The sequence below is a fragment of the Morus notabilis genome, unplaced genomic scaffold, assembly GCF_000414095.1.
Source record: "Morus notabilis unplaced genomic scaffold, ASM41409v2 Scaffold156, whole genome shotgun sequence".
Taxonomy (NCBI): Eukaryota; Viridiplantae; Streptophyta; class Magnoliopsida; order Rosales; family Moraceae; genus Morus; species Morus notabilis.
Window position 1 is genome coordinate 225,859 of NW_010361538.1, and position 12,889 is coordinate 238,747.

The 12,889-nt window shown below is 34.9% G+C and overlaps 1 protein-coding gene across 3 annotated transcripts in view; it reads right to left on the reverse strand.

Moving 5' to 3' along the window:
* The window catches only part of LOC21406289 (dicer-like protein 4), a 23,771-nt gene extending 16,371 nt beyond the window's left edge, over positions 1 to 7,400 (reverse strand). Inside the window, exons 1-11 of one of the 3 annotated variants that reach the window (XM_024166832.1) lie at positions 7,387 to 7,400; positions 6,026 to 6,171; positions 5,503 to 5,680; positions 4,849 to 4,959; positions 4,320 to 4,460; positions 4,166 to 4,238; positions 3,619 to 3,683; positions 2,718 to 2,861; positions 2,478 to 2,606; positions 1,918 to 2,050; positions 1,488 to 1,584 (exon numbers count right to left, since the gene is read on the reverse strand). In XM_024166832.1, coding sequence (XP_024022600.1) covers positions 1,488 to 1,584; positions 1,918 to 2,050; positions 2,478 to 2,606; positions 2,718 to 2,861; positions 3,619 to 3,683; positions 4,166 to 4,238; positions 4,320 to 4,460; positions 4,849 to 4,959; positions 5,503 to 5,680; positions 6,026 to 6,111 — 1,157 coding nt within the window. In that variant the 5' untranslated portion in view covers positions 6,112 to 6,171; positions 7,387 to 7,400. Of the gene's footprint in view, positions 1 to 1,487; positions 1,585 to 1,917; positions 2,051 to 2,477; positions 2,607 to 2,717; positions 2,862 to 3,618; positions 3,684 to 4,165; positions 4,239 to 4,319; positions 4,461 to 4,848; positions 4,960 to 5,502; positions 5,681 to 6,025; positions 6,302 to 7,386 lie in introns of those variants that run through there. The other 2 variants (XM_024166833.1, XM_024166834.1) reach the window with 2 other exon arrangements.
* Between the last annotated feature and the right edge of the window lie 5,489 nt (positions 7,401 to 12,889).

A 12,889-nucleotide genomic window follows, 5' to 3' on the forward strand; every position in this document is an offset into this window, starting at 1 on the left:
GGAATGGAAGTAGCTCGATCAAGGAATGGAATCTCGGTGTCATAGCGGAAATATGTGTTGGATCTTCTTAGGGAGACAGGCATGCTTGGGTGTAAGCCAGCCGAGACCCCTCTTGACTCAGGTACCAAACTTGGAGCAAAAGAGGGGAGTACTCCAGTGGAAAAAGGGCGATACCAGAGACTTGTGGGGAAGCTGATTTATCTTTCCCACACTAGACCAGACATTGGGTTCGCAGTTAGTGTGGTAAGCCAATTCATGAATGAACCTACTGAGGAACACATGGAGGCTATCAACCGAATATTGAGATATCTAAAAATGGCACCAGGCAAGGGATTATACTTCGGAAAAACAACAAGAAGAGACATTGAAGTGTTTGCAGATGCTGATTGTCGGAGGTCCACCTCTGGTTATTGCACGTATGTATGGGGAAACCTAGTTACTTGGCGAAGTAAGAAACAACCAGTAGTATCACGGAGTAGTGCAAAAGCAGAATTCAGAGCACTGGCACTTGGCATTTGTGAAGGTCTATGGCTAGACAAATTACTCAGTGAATTAAGGATTGGTATCCCATCTCCTATGAAAGTATTCTGTGACAATCAATCAGCTATCAATATAGCTAAAAATCCTGTTCATCATGATCGAACAAAACACGTGGAGATAGATCGTCACTTCATCAAAGAAAAGATAGACAACGGGATCATGAGTTTACTGCACATCTCTACAAGTCAGCAAATAGCAGATATTCTCACTAAAGCTCTGCCAAGGAAGAATTTTGAAGAATTGAGTTCCAAGCTAGGCTTGATCAACATTTACGCCTAGCTTGAGGGGGAGTGTAGAAATACTCGGTTAAGGAAATTCTAGAATAGTTGACAATAGTAAATTAGGAATATAGAGATTTAGGATTATTCCCAATATCTCTATTTATGGTAGTTTCTTAATTTCTGGTTTGTTTCCTGTTTTATTCTTTATTTCCAGATTCTATATGGAATCAGTAATTATGTAATTAGTGCTAGGGTGAACAGAGACCTAATGTATAAGTAGGGCTGTACATACATGTTTTTATCAATGAGAGAATAATCATTCCCTAAAAACTTCACTCATCAATCACTTAAGGAGCTTTTCTTATTTATTAATTTATTTTTCACAAAAAAATATAAGCTAAAATGTAGAGATTAGATCAGATGGACACCACAATAATTGTCTTCTTCTTTCTATTTGACATTCAACCGGCATATATATTATCTAGCTAACCATCATCTCCTTCGAGATTAGAAATTACATACAGATTCTTTGTTAAGCTTTTGTTAGAGGGTAGCAATGCTTTCACTACTTCTTTCAAGACCAAGAATAAGATAGTGCTGCTAATGAAAAGAAAATGATAATAAAAAAATGCTATTATCGCAACAATCCCTCATATATCATCCCATTGTTCAATTAACTTTATGTAATAGACAAATTAGACATCAGTCATGAAAATTGATGCCAACCTGGAGGAGGAAAGAATTCCAATAAGTCTCAAAAGCTTGCTTGAGAAAAATGGCTCTTTCAATACATCAATGCGAGATAGATCAGATCCAACAACATCTAGAATAGTTACAAAATATGAAATCCAAATCAGCAATAGTACCAGAAATGATACATGTGTTTTTCATATCAAATTCCTTATTCCGCCCATAAAGCATTTAAACCTTATAGGTCAAAATACCAAATATCATACACTGAAACAACAGAATATTCCATAAAAAAAAAAAACAACAGAAAATCCTTATAGGTCAAAATACCAAATATCATATACTGAAACAACATAAATAATATCACAAGTTTTTTTTTTTTTAATATAAGGATAAACTTAGTTCACCAGTTACATTTGAATCAAGAAATGCTTAGAAGAGAATAGCAACAAACAGATTATAGTACCTTTTGTACAGTCAGAAGCAAGGACATCAGCAGCCTGAGCAAGATATCTTTCACATAAAGAATCATTACTGCAATCTCCCTCTGCCTCTATTAGTTCATTACGCTCAGAGTGGTTCAAAAGAATGCGAATAGCCTTGGGGGAAGGGGAAAACAGAAAAGGCAAAATTAAGCATGCCAGCTACCAATCAAAGTATACACAAGTAAAGAAAGAGGAAGAAAGCATTAGTAACTTTCTCCTGCAAAATAATCTGTATGTAGTTGAATCATCCCAGATTTGCTATTGGTTAATTTTCATAGGAAATATCAATACCCTTAAAAGCATACTAACAAATTCTTTAATAAGTAACACACTGAAGCACTCAGAGAAATCCAGAACATGTTATTTTTCTGATAAGTTGCCCAAACATAATAACAATTTTTTTATAAGGAAAACACCTTTCATTGGTGAAATAATCAATTACAAGGAGAAAGAGGATGAGGTATCCTCAGGAAAGACACAAAAGGAATTACTAGGAGAACAATCAACAAACAAATATTAGTGGAAGTTAGAAAGTGCTAACTTGTAATGCTCCCCAAAGGCCAAGATTTTCCAAGCAGAATATAATATTATCATGTAGTTTGTTTAGCAGTTTCTTTGAGTTCCTTAGACTTTGCAAGTCATCTTTCTTCGAACTAAGTTCAGACACGCACTGCGCTTTACCACAAAGAAATCACAAAGTTACAACCAATAATAAAATCTTCTTTGTAAACACACGAGTAAACATTACTGTTTGGAACCAAGAAGAAATGTAATAACAAACCTCACGTTTCAGGTCTCCAAGTTTATTGTAGTAAGCTATGTAAGGATTGGATGAGCCATTTACCACAGGATCATAATAATATACCCTAACTGTCGCAGTTGCCACAAAACTGTCCAAGTCATTTTTGTCTTCAACTGAATAAACCTATTAAGGGTGAAAAGACGGGGTGGAGGTTAGGTAAAGAGACTGGGCTACTGCTTAGAAACTGTTGGCTAATGTTCAAAGAACACAAACTGATGTAAAATATCAGGCACAGATTACTTAGGCTTTTTTTTTTATTTTTTTATAAGAAAACACCTTTATTGATAATTATCAATTGCACGTACAAAGAGGATAAGGTATCCTCAAAACATAAAGAAAACAAAACAGAAGCAAAAAGGAAATCTGATAAAAAAACTAAGAATTCATCTTCCTATGATATCTTTCCGATTCAAAACAATCAAAGAAAACAGAAAACCCTTAAAAGCTTTGTCTGACAAAAACAAGGTTACTTAAATCCACTTTGATACTTTCTTAGCTATTGCTTCGTAGTTTGAAAAGGCTAGACCAATTGAAACATTGCTTGATGCATCGACTGAATCAATTGACTGTTGCCAAACTAAAGTCTGAAATCTGGCAACACAAAGCTAAAAGCAAGTATATAGGGAATCAACGGAAGTTGTGGTTAGCGCTAGCTCATCCCAGCATGTAAAGGATAATAGAGAGACCTTGTAAATACAAAGAGATGAAAATGCTGGAACGGTCCAAAAAAATAAAATTTTGAAGGTCCGCTGCCTATGTCGAATTCCAACTGGAGTAGTGCGACTTGAGATTATTCGCAGACTAGATAGTTCAAAGAAAAAGGAACATAGGATTACGTGAATCCAAATTTAATCTCAAACGAACAACGTCAAAAACGCACCTTAGCATCAAGTAAACTTTCAAGACTATTGATGCTTTTTGCTAAACTCCCTTCACTAGAAGCATCTGAAATAACAACACGTGCGCAGAAGGATCAATGGCATGAAAAGGGAATAGGTTACACGTTAGCATGAGGGAATACACTCAGAACAATAATAATAACACAGAATTTGATGGATTCATTTAACAGCAATGGTCTAGATACGTACTAAACAAACGACGGTATGATTTTATTTTCATTTTTTTGACAATATGAAAGTTAACCAATGCCTTGTTTAGTGTCGAAGCCAGGAAGACTCAAATGAGATCTCCCCAACAAAATAAATACTATTGAACAGGATACAATTTGTGATAAAACCTATATTCACATGCGTACAAATGAATATATACATGTGTCGCCTGACAGCCTTTACCATTTCTTTTTGTTTTAAATTCCCACACCAAACATAGCAACTAGACCTGCTTGCAACAAATAGATGAGTAGTTCCAAACAATATGATGACTGAAGTAACAAAAGTGTTAATGGTTCATATTTCAACAATCATTACCTTTCCCAATAACCGGAGATGCCGTCATGCCAAATATGCGAGGACGTTTTATTGCATCCGTTTTGTAGAAGACCTATAATGTTTCATATTATCTAACATCAACAAATCAAAACAAACCGAATGAGGCAAATAAGCATGAGAAAGAGCAAATTACTCGCATGATTTCAGCATAAGGATGGTTGCTTTGGACTTGAGCGTGGTGACACTCATCAAATATTAGTAGTGCAATGGAATCCATCTTCATGAGACAGTGACTTAAGCAGTGCACTAGAATTTGAGGAATCATAACAAGAACCTGTAGTGCAAAAAAAATCAGCAAAAAGGATTCAAGGAGGATTTGGCACTTTGAGAGTGAACCTTGATAGCAAAAGATCTATATCGTTTCTATGGAGCTAAAGATATTGGACAGAAGTAAACAATAGAAAAATGCAGAATTTTGAGAAAAAATGCAAGTACTAACTACGTGAACTTAAGAGGAACTGCGGTACTATCTCCTTCAAATCAGCATTTTTTATGTTGATAGATAGATAACACGTATTAGTGTTGTAAAGATGTTATGAATGCGACACGTACAGATGTTATGAATGCGACACAGGTTCCCAACATTTAAAAGAAAGAAGACTAAAGATCAGAAATTTGAATCAATGTAAGCTCTATATTAAATAACATTGATATAGTATTACCTCATATTGTTTCATGTCTTTTTCCCAATACTCATGGCTCTTCAGGCGCTTAGAGTTGCCACTGCAGATCTTAACCTTGAAATCAGTAGAGTCTTCTATGACCTTTGCTTGCTACAACAAAGGATAACAGATTTGACTTAAAACCATGCAATGCTAAAAAAAAAAAAGAGTATATTTCCCATTGTAAGGCTCCATCAGATGACAAAAGAGAGCGAAACAATAAGAGACTGGAATTAGAAGAATAATACTACGAGTGCCAACTGGTAACCGCCAACTATCAGCTTGTACTAAATCTCAGATAACTGGAGACATAGCAACGGATTTGTTAGAAGATAAATGCTACATGACATTATATGCATCGTGCCCAATTAGCAATAATAAGTCAGTCAACGCCCGGCACAACAAAGAAAAGAGGAAAAAAAAAACAACAACAACAACAACTAAAAATACAAAAAGTCCGTGTTTTATTGCTAACTAGGATTGTGAGAATTAGCAATGAACCCAATAGACCCACATATCTCAAGTCCTCTTCGATGTGAGCCTTGAGAACACAAATACAATTTATCTCATCTCCAATACAGAAAGTCATCCAACTTTGCATAGAATCATAAATATCACATCTTTAGGGGGAAAACATGATAGAGAGCAATCAACCTGTTGAACCAAAGCCACGGTGGGTGCAAGAAAAACGCATATGTTCTCCTGGGGTCTCTTTATCAAGTGGCCTAGCTCGTAGATAAGTAGCACAGCTATGTGGGTCTTCCCACAACCAGTACCCAAATAAACAATTATGTTCTCCTCCGTTGCTTTCTTGCAAAGCTCCAACTGATACCTTCACAACAAAACAAAAGACAAAAAAAAAAAAAAAAAATATCTCACTACAGTTTTTTAGTGCCAAGCTTGGAACAAACAAAAACATAAAATCCCTGTATTCATTCCCTCGTATTTGTTCCCAAACTACACAATGAGAAATAACATTTCACAATCTACTTTTGTACATGGCATAAAACTTGCACTCTCGTTCTCCTTTTTCTTTTTTTTTTTTGGTTTTTTACACTCTGCTTTCACATAGGCCCAGAAGTGAACATTTCAAGTGCACACCCAAAAAAAAAAAAAAGATGGCAAACCTTCTAAAGCAAAATTCTAAAGGAAAGGGAAAAAATGGAGCGAAGCGTACTTTCTAGAAATCTTTCTCGGATCTTTCTCCGGAAACGACGACGAACTAGCGCCAGAGTTCGCCGGATCGGCTTCGCCGTCGGACATTGTCGAAAGACTTGAAGCTCCGTCTCTCTCTCTCTCTCTCTCTCTAACGAATATGTTCTTCTAAAGCAAAGCAAGACAGTGAGTGAATGAAGGAATATATAAATATAGGATCGAAAGTGGTAAATGTTCGTAAGGTCGTCCGTACGAGAATCGCGTGAGTGATGGCGCATGAGATAGCTTGCAGAGGTGGGTTATGCTTTTGAACTTGTACGAGTCAATGTATAAGTCAATAGCTTTTTATTCCTTGCCCTCCTTCCTATTCAAATTTTCAATTCGAAGCGTATATTTTTTAAGAATTTTTAAATATAGTAAAAAAAATTAAATTTAATATTTTTTTGAGAGTTTTTAATTGTAAAAATTTAGAATTAAAACTTAAATCGATAAGGCCCTATTTATTTTATCAATTTGAGTTTAGAGTTTAAATTTTGCTATAGTAAAAAGCTCTCAGAATCAGTCACATCTAACTTTTTTACTACAGTAAAAAAGTCTCAAATAAAATCGTATCTCAACTCAAATTAAAAACTCGAATCAATGAACTAAACGGACCCTAAAATGAACAAAATCTTTGTCAATTAATTTTATGTCTTTGATCTCTAAACTTATAGTTTTTGTAGATTACGTCCTAAATTTTTAGAGTTTTTATAACTTTTTTATTAAAAGGATCTAGGGATGGGATTTTATATGTTAACTCATTTATCTGTAATGATTAGGAAAAAAAACAAAAATGGAGATTTTACTCTTAAAAATATATGAGTTTGGATGTTTATATCCTTACTCTTGATAAATACCCTTTTTATTAGTGTAATTATTTAATTAAAAAAGTTATGAATTAAGAGTAAATGATAAAAATCATGACCCGTGCACTTTCAAGAGATATTTGTCAAAATTACCAAAAAATTCATTTATTTATGGCCCACACTAAACAGGGTCAAAAAAATGAGAGAATGAGGGAAATAACATATTTAGTAGAATGTTTAGTAAATTATAGCATATGTTTTTAAAATAATAAATTATAGCATAATTTGATATCTCTTTTGAATGGGGAAGAGGGCAAGGGGCTTAGAGAGAACGAGTAAGGTTGTGTTTGCTAGTGATTTTTAAAGCCTAAAATCAATTCTCTAGTCAGTTTATTAAAAATCTAAAAAAGTGATTTTTAAAAAAATTTTGAAGAATTTAAGGCCAAAAGTACAAATAGTCTAGAGACTACTTCTAATTCTAAATTGTGCGGCAATCCTGGCTAGCAATTAATGAAACTTTTAAATATACCCTTTATACCCTGTTGAATGAAAAAAATCTCATTCCCAAAATGTCCTCTTCTTGGTCTCTGGTTTCTCAAACCTCTCTCTCTGTTCTCTCGCCGGTCTCTTTCTCTCTCTCTTCGTGCTCTCTCTTTGTTTCTCCCTCTAAATCCGGTCGCGGTAGACGGAGGTGGTGTTGGTGTTGTACTTGGTGACAATATCAATCTCCTTAAGGATGTCGTACTGAGCGAGGAAGGCATTGAGCATGTCGTTGCCGCTGGACTCCATCTTCTTGATCTAGATCTAAGACCATGAATCCATGGTGATGCATCAGACGAAGGAGATATGGACGCCGAGGCCGCGATGCTTGCCAGAGCACTCTAAGCACATGAAGACGCAATATACCCTTTATACCCCTGCTGAATGAAAAAAATCCCATTCCCAAAATTTCCTCTTCTTGGTCTCTGGTTTCTCAAACCTCTCTTTCTCTGTTCTCTCGCCGTCTCCTTCTCTCTCTCTTCGTGCTCTCTCTCTCTATTTTCTCTCTGAATCCGGTCGCGGTAGATGGAGGCGGTGTTGGTGTTGTACTTGGTGACAATATCAGTCTCCTTAAGGATGTCGTACTGAGCGAGGAAGGCTTTGAGCCTGTTGTTGCCGCCAGACTCCATCTTCTTGATCTAGATCTAAGACCATGAATCCATGGTGATGGATCGGACGAAGGAGATGTGGACGCCGAGGCTGTGGTGCTTGCCGGAGCACTCCAAGCACATGAAGACGCCATAGGAGACGGACGCCCACTACGGATTCTTCTGCGAGCAATCGACGTAGATATTGTTCCCTAGCTGCAATTGCAAATCCCGAAGCCGCCTTGATGCTGCCATTTCTCCTCTCCGATCTGATTAGATCAATCTGAATCCGATTACAAATTGGATCAGAAATCAGAAAACAAAAAGGAAATATAAGAGATCAGAGAATCAAGGAATCGATCTGAATCCGTCAGAGGAACATAAGTGTCGTTGAACGCACTTTTTATGTGCATAAAAGAAAAAGGAACATATGAAAATGTTGAGAGACATGCCTAATTATTTATTCAAAAGTAAGTAAAAATATTTATTATAATAATGGTGTTCTATAACTATATTATGAGGCATGTTAAGTGTGATTGATATTTTCAGAAGGTCGCGAATAATTTAGATGGTTTTGTTCATAAAGAGAATCAACTAGAGGATAATGTAGAAGAAAATTAAGCTTTTAATACTTTACTATCACAAGAAATGAATGAAATATGAGATTAAATTGCTATAAGTTTAATGAGCACTACCTAATTTGCAAAATGACTCCACCGGTTTTTGAGAATGGAATGTATATTTTATCTCTATCTTGATGAAAAATTAGATTGTATATGTTGATTACTCATTGATGCTCATTTTTGTTGTAACTACATATGGTCAATGAAGAAATGAAAAAAATAATTATTATAAATTTAAGGATTAATTTTAAAAATTTCTCCTGAACTATGACCCTTGTAACACTTTACCTCATGAATTTCAAAACGTAACATCCGCTCCCTCTAAATTTTGTTCCGTTAATAAGCTTTCCTCTTTTGTTACAATGAGTGATAGAATTCACCACGTGTCACGTAAATGACCCATCTGAGGAGAGTATTATCATAAAATACCCTTCAAAAATCCCAAGTTATTAAAAAACTCAAATACGTAAATAAAAAAAAGGATTAATCTATTACAACAGACCTTTCATTCGCCTCCATTCCATGTGGCACGTTTGATTTCTCCTCCCATAGGAGTAGTGATGAATGCACCAACCACCATAAGAAAAAAAAACAGATATGCACAAGCAGCCTTAGCTACATCTCCAACAAGTGTAATATCTCAAGCTGAAGTCCTAAAAAATTATCATATAAGAACAAATACTTTAACACACAAAGGAAAATAAAAGGCAACTAAAAAAACCCCATAGCATGCAACGACCCAATGAAAAAAATGAATAAGAGAGGGAAAAAAAAGAAACAAAACAGGTAATGAAAGAAAACCTATCACCCTATGAATGTGCATTAACATCTGGGCTTTAATTAGAGGGTTTAAAGGAATCCAAACATTGTTTACATAGAAATCTAAAGGGAAAAAAATAGGCATAACCAAATTAAAGTAAGAATTTCAACGTAAAACGAACCAACATCCCATAATAAAGAACGAATGAAAGTGAGAGATCCAAACCAGAAAGAGTACAAAGCCTCCATGACTGAGTATGGGAATAAGCGTGTTAGAGAAACCGGAAGAGAATGAGATGGCAAGGGAACAAAGATGAATGAGGAACTCGACATGGAGGAATGAGGTGAGGAAAAAAAAGGACTGGTTTTTGGGAACGAATATGGTGAATTCTGTCAATATAAGTAACATCGAAGACCAGTGATTTTGAACGAAGATGGGTATAAACGTCATTGCACTTTCAAATCTCACTAAATAATGGACACGTGGTGAATTTTGTCACTCTGCGTAACGAAAGGGGTAAAATTGTTAACGGAACAAAATTCGGGGGGAGCGGATGTTACGTTTTGAAATTCGGGGGGCAAAATGTTACAATGTTTATAGTTCAGAGAGAATTTTTGAAATTAATCCTAAATTTAATGTTAGAAAACTCAGCACCAAATTATGTTTTTTTTTTTTAGTTAAACAAGTATTTCTTAATAACAAACAAAAATATATATTTAAATTTCATACCATGTATTTTAGTCATCTTAATTATCTACAGTAATTCAACCTCACAATTTACCAAACGCTATTACACTGCTTTTAGAACCAGAACACTTATATAATTATAGTTTACCAAATACTCAGTTATTTTTTCTTTCAGCACAGCTAAAAGTAATTTTTTTTAAATCTACAGCACTACTAAACTATTATGGAAAATTTTAATTTTTATGGCATTGAAGATAAAGTTTTAACCATTACTTTTGATAATGCATCAACAAACACAACTGTTATCAACACGTTCAAAGTAAATTTGAAACCTCCTTTTAGTGGAGAATTTTTTCATTAATGTTGTGCATGTCATCATCTAACTAAAATTATATGACAACTATTATCAACACGTTCAAAGCTAGTATTGAAACTATATCCCATCATCTAACTAAAATTAGAGAAGTGTTATCTTTCATCTCTAGTTCGGGAGCTCAGCTCCAAGAATGTTACCAATATTGCAGGAATAGCCAGATGAGGCCAAGAAAGTTTCCAACAGATGTTCGACATAGGTGGAACTCCACCTACTTAATGTTGAAAGCTGTTATTCCGTATCAATAGATAATCACTACATATGTGAACAGTAAGTATGTGAGCATTTTATTGATGATAGAGATTGGAAGATTGATGAGTACTTTTTAAAATTTTTAGAAGTATTCTACAATGCTACTGAATTACTTTCTGGTGTGTATTATCCTACTGCTCATCTTGCTTTGGATCAATTATTTAATATTTCTGAAACATTTACTTATTATAAGGATACTGATCTTTTTGGACCCATAGTAAATGAAATGGAAAGAAAATTTAAAAGTTATTGAGCCGGTTATCCTATTTTTTATGCATTATCAACAATTTTATATCCTAAATATGGATTAGATGAGATACAATCTTTGATGTCTGCTACAACAAATAATTTATCTATTGCTATGGAACTAAAAATTGATGATGCAAGGATAATGTTAGAACAATTGTTTGCATTGTATAGAAAAAATACAGAGCAAGACAACAACAACAGTCAACTTTGACGTCAAAGAGCAGTTCAGGGCCTAAAGGTTCATCGTGGAGTTTCTTGAAGAGAAAAGAGAAAGTATTGAGATCATCATCAACACATGGACCGTCTTCAGAACTTGTCAAATATTTTGAGTTAAATTTTGTAATTGATAACGACAAACTAGACATCTTACAGTGGTGGAAGAGCAAGCAAGATCATTTTCCAACATTATCCATTATAGCACGTGACATTTTGACAACTCCATTGTCCACATTAACATTAGAGTAAGCATTTAGTGCAAGTAATAGATTCTTGATGATAAGAGAAGCAGATTGTACCCGGATATCTTGGAGGGGTTATGTCTGTGAAAGACTAGGAAGATGCAAGAAGACGAAAATAACATTATACAGATGATACACTTCTCGACTATTTTTCAAACTTAGACATAACAGAATCTTCTGGAAGTAATTCGGCCACAGTGTAATTTAATTATCCTTGTATACTCCACTCTTTTTTCTTTCGCCAAGGTTTTGTCCTGATCATTTATGTGTACTTATTCATATTATTTCAAATCAATAAAATCACACCTTTTGAAGGCATATGATATATTTCCTTTTTTTCATTAAATATGATAACAAATGTGAATCCAGTGCAATCTAATCGACCGGTGCGTGCTCAACGGTTATAAATTAGACCGTTGAGTTTCACCCGCTTGAAAAGGGCAAGGACCGGCCCGTGAAAGACCGGGCTCAGACTCGGGCCAAGCCCTGACCCTTATGGACAAAGGCCGGGCTATTGTGAGGCGTGAGGAAAAACCCTCAAGCCACGGTCCAGGCACGACTCTGTACTGTACAGGACCGCGCCCGACCCGATTCTTTTGACATCTCTAGGAGGGGGCTAGTCTCTCAAATTCAAAGTGGGGGACTGACTTGTTGGGAATGGTGTCCTAGAAGCATGAGATGTAATAAGATATTTATTATTTATTTAATAAAAGAGTTTATTCATTATTTTATGTGCATATATATATGAATATTTTATGAATATCAATGAAAATTTCATGATTATTTATGTGACCTTAAACATTGTATATAAGTGTTATATACGAGATGATAATGTTTAACGATAATAATAAAAAATAATGTTCATAATGAATTTAATTAAAGTTCAGAATCTTTAATTAAAATATTATTAATACATGTCATTCCCATTTAGAATGGAACGGTGTTATCTAGTGCTGAAACTTTGGACGAGCCCCCCGTGACCACCAAAAAGTCCAAATTTTTGTCCAATGACCGAACCCAAACTGCCTGAAAATTCGGGCTGCCCGACCTGACCCGAAAATTGCCCATGGACGGACTTCGGGCAGAGGATGCCTGCCCGTGCCCGGTCGGGCTGCCCAATGCCCGACCGGCTGCCCGAATTTTTTTTTTATATTATATTTTTATGTTGTATAAGTAATAAGTATTTGTATAATTACAATGTGTATATTACAAATTGAAAATTGAAATGAACACACGAACTATATAAAAAAAATTACTTATTCATTGATTTTTAAATTTGTAATTCATGATTGCCTCATTAAAAACCTTACCAAGAACAACCCAATTGGGATAAAAACTTGGTAAGAAAAAAATAGTGCAATCATTGTGGGATGAATTACAAATTTGATGAACTTACAAAGTCTATACAAGATTACAATAAACACTATACACTATACAAATTAGAAATTACAAAGTAAATAAATATTTACAAAGAAATTATCAAGATGAAGCAGAAGGATCATCTTGAAAATT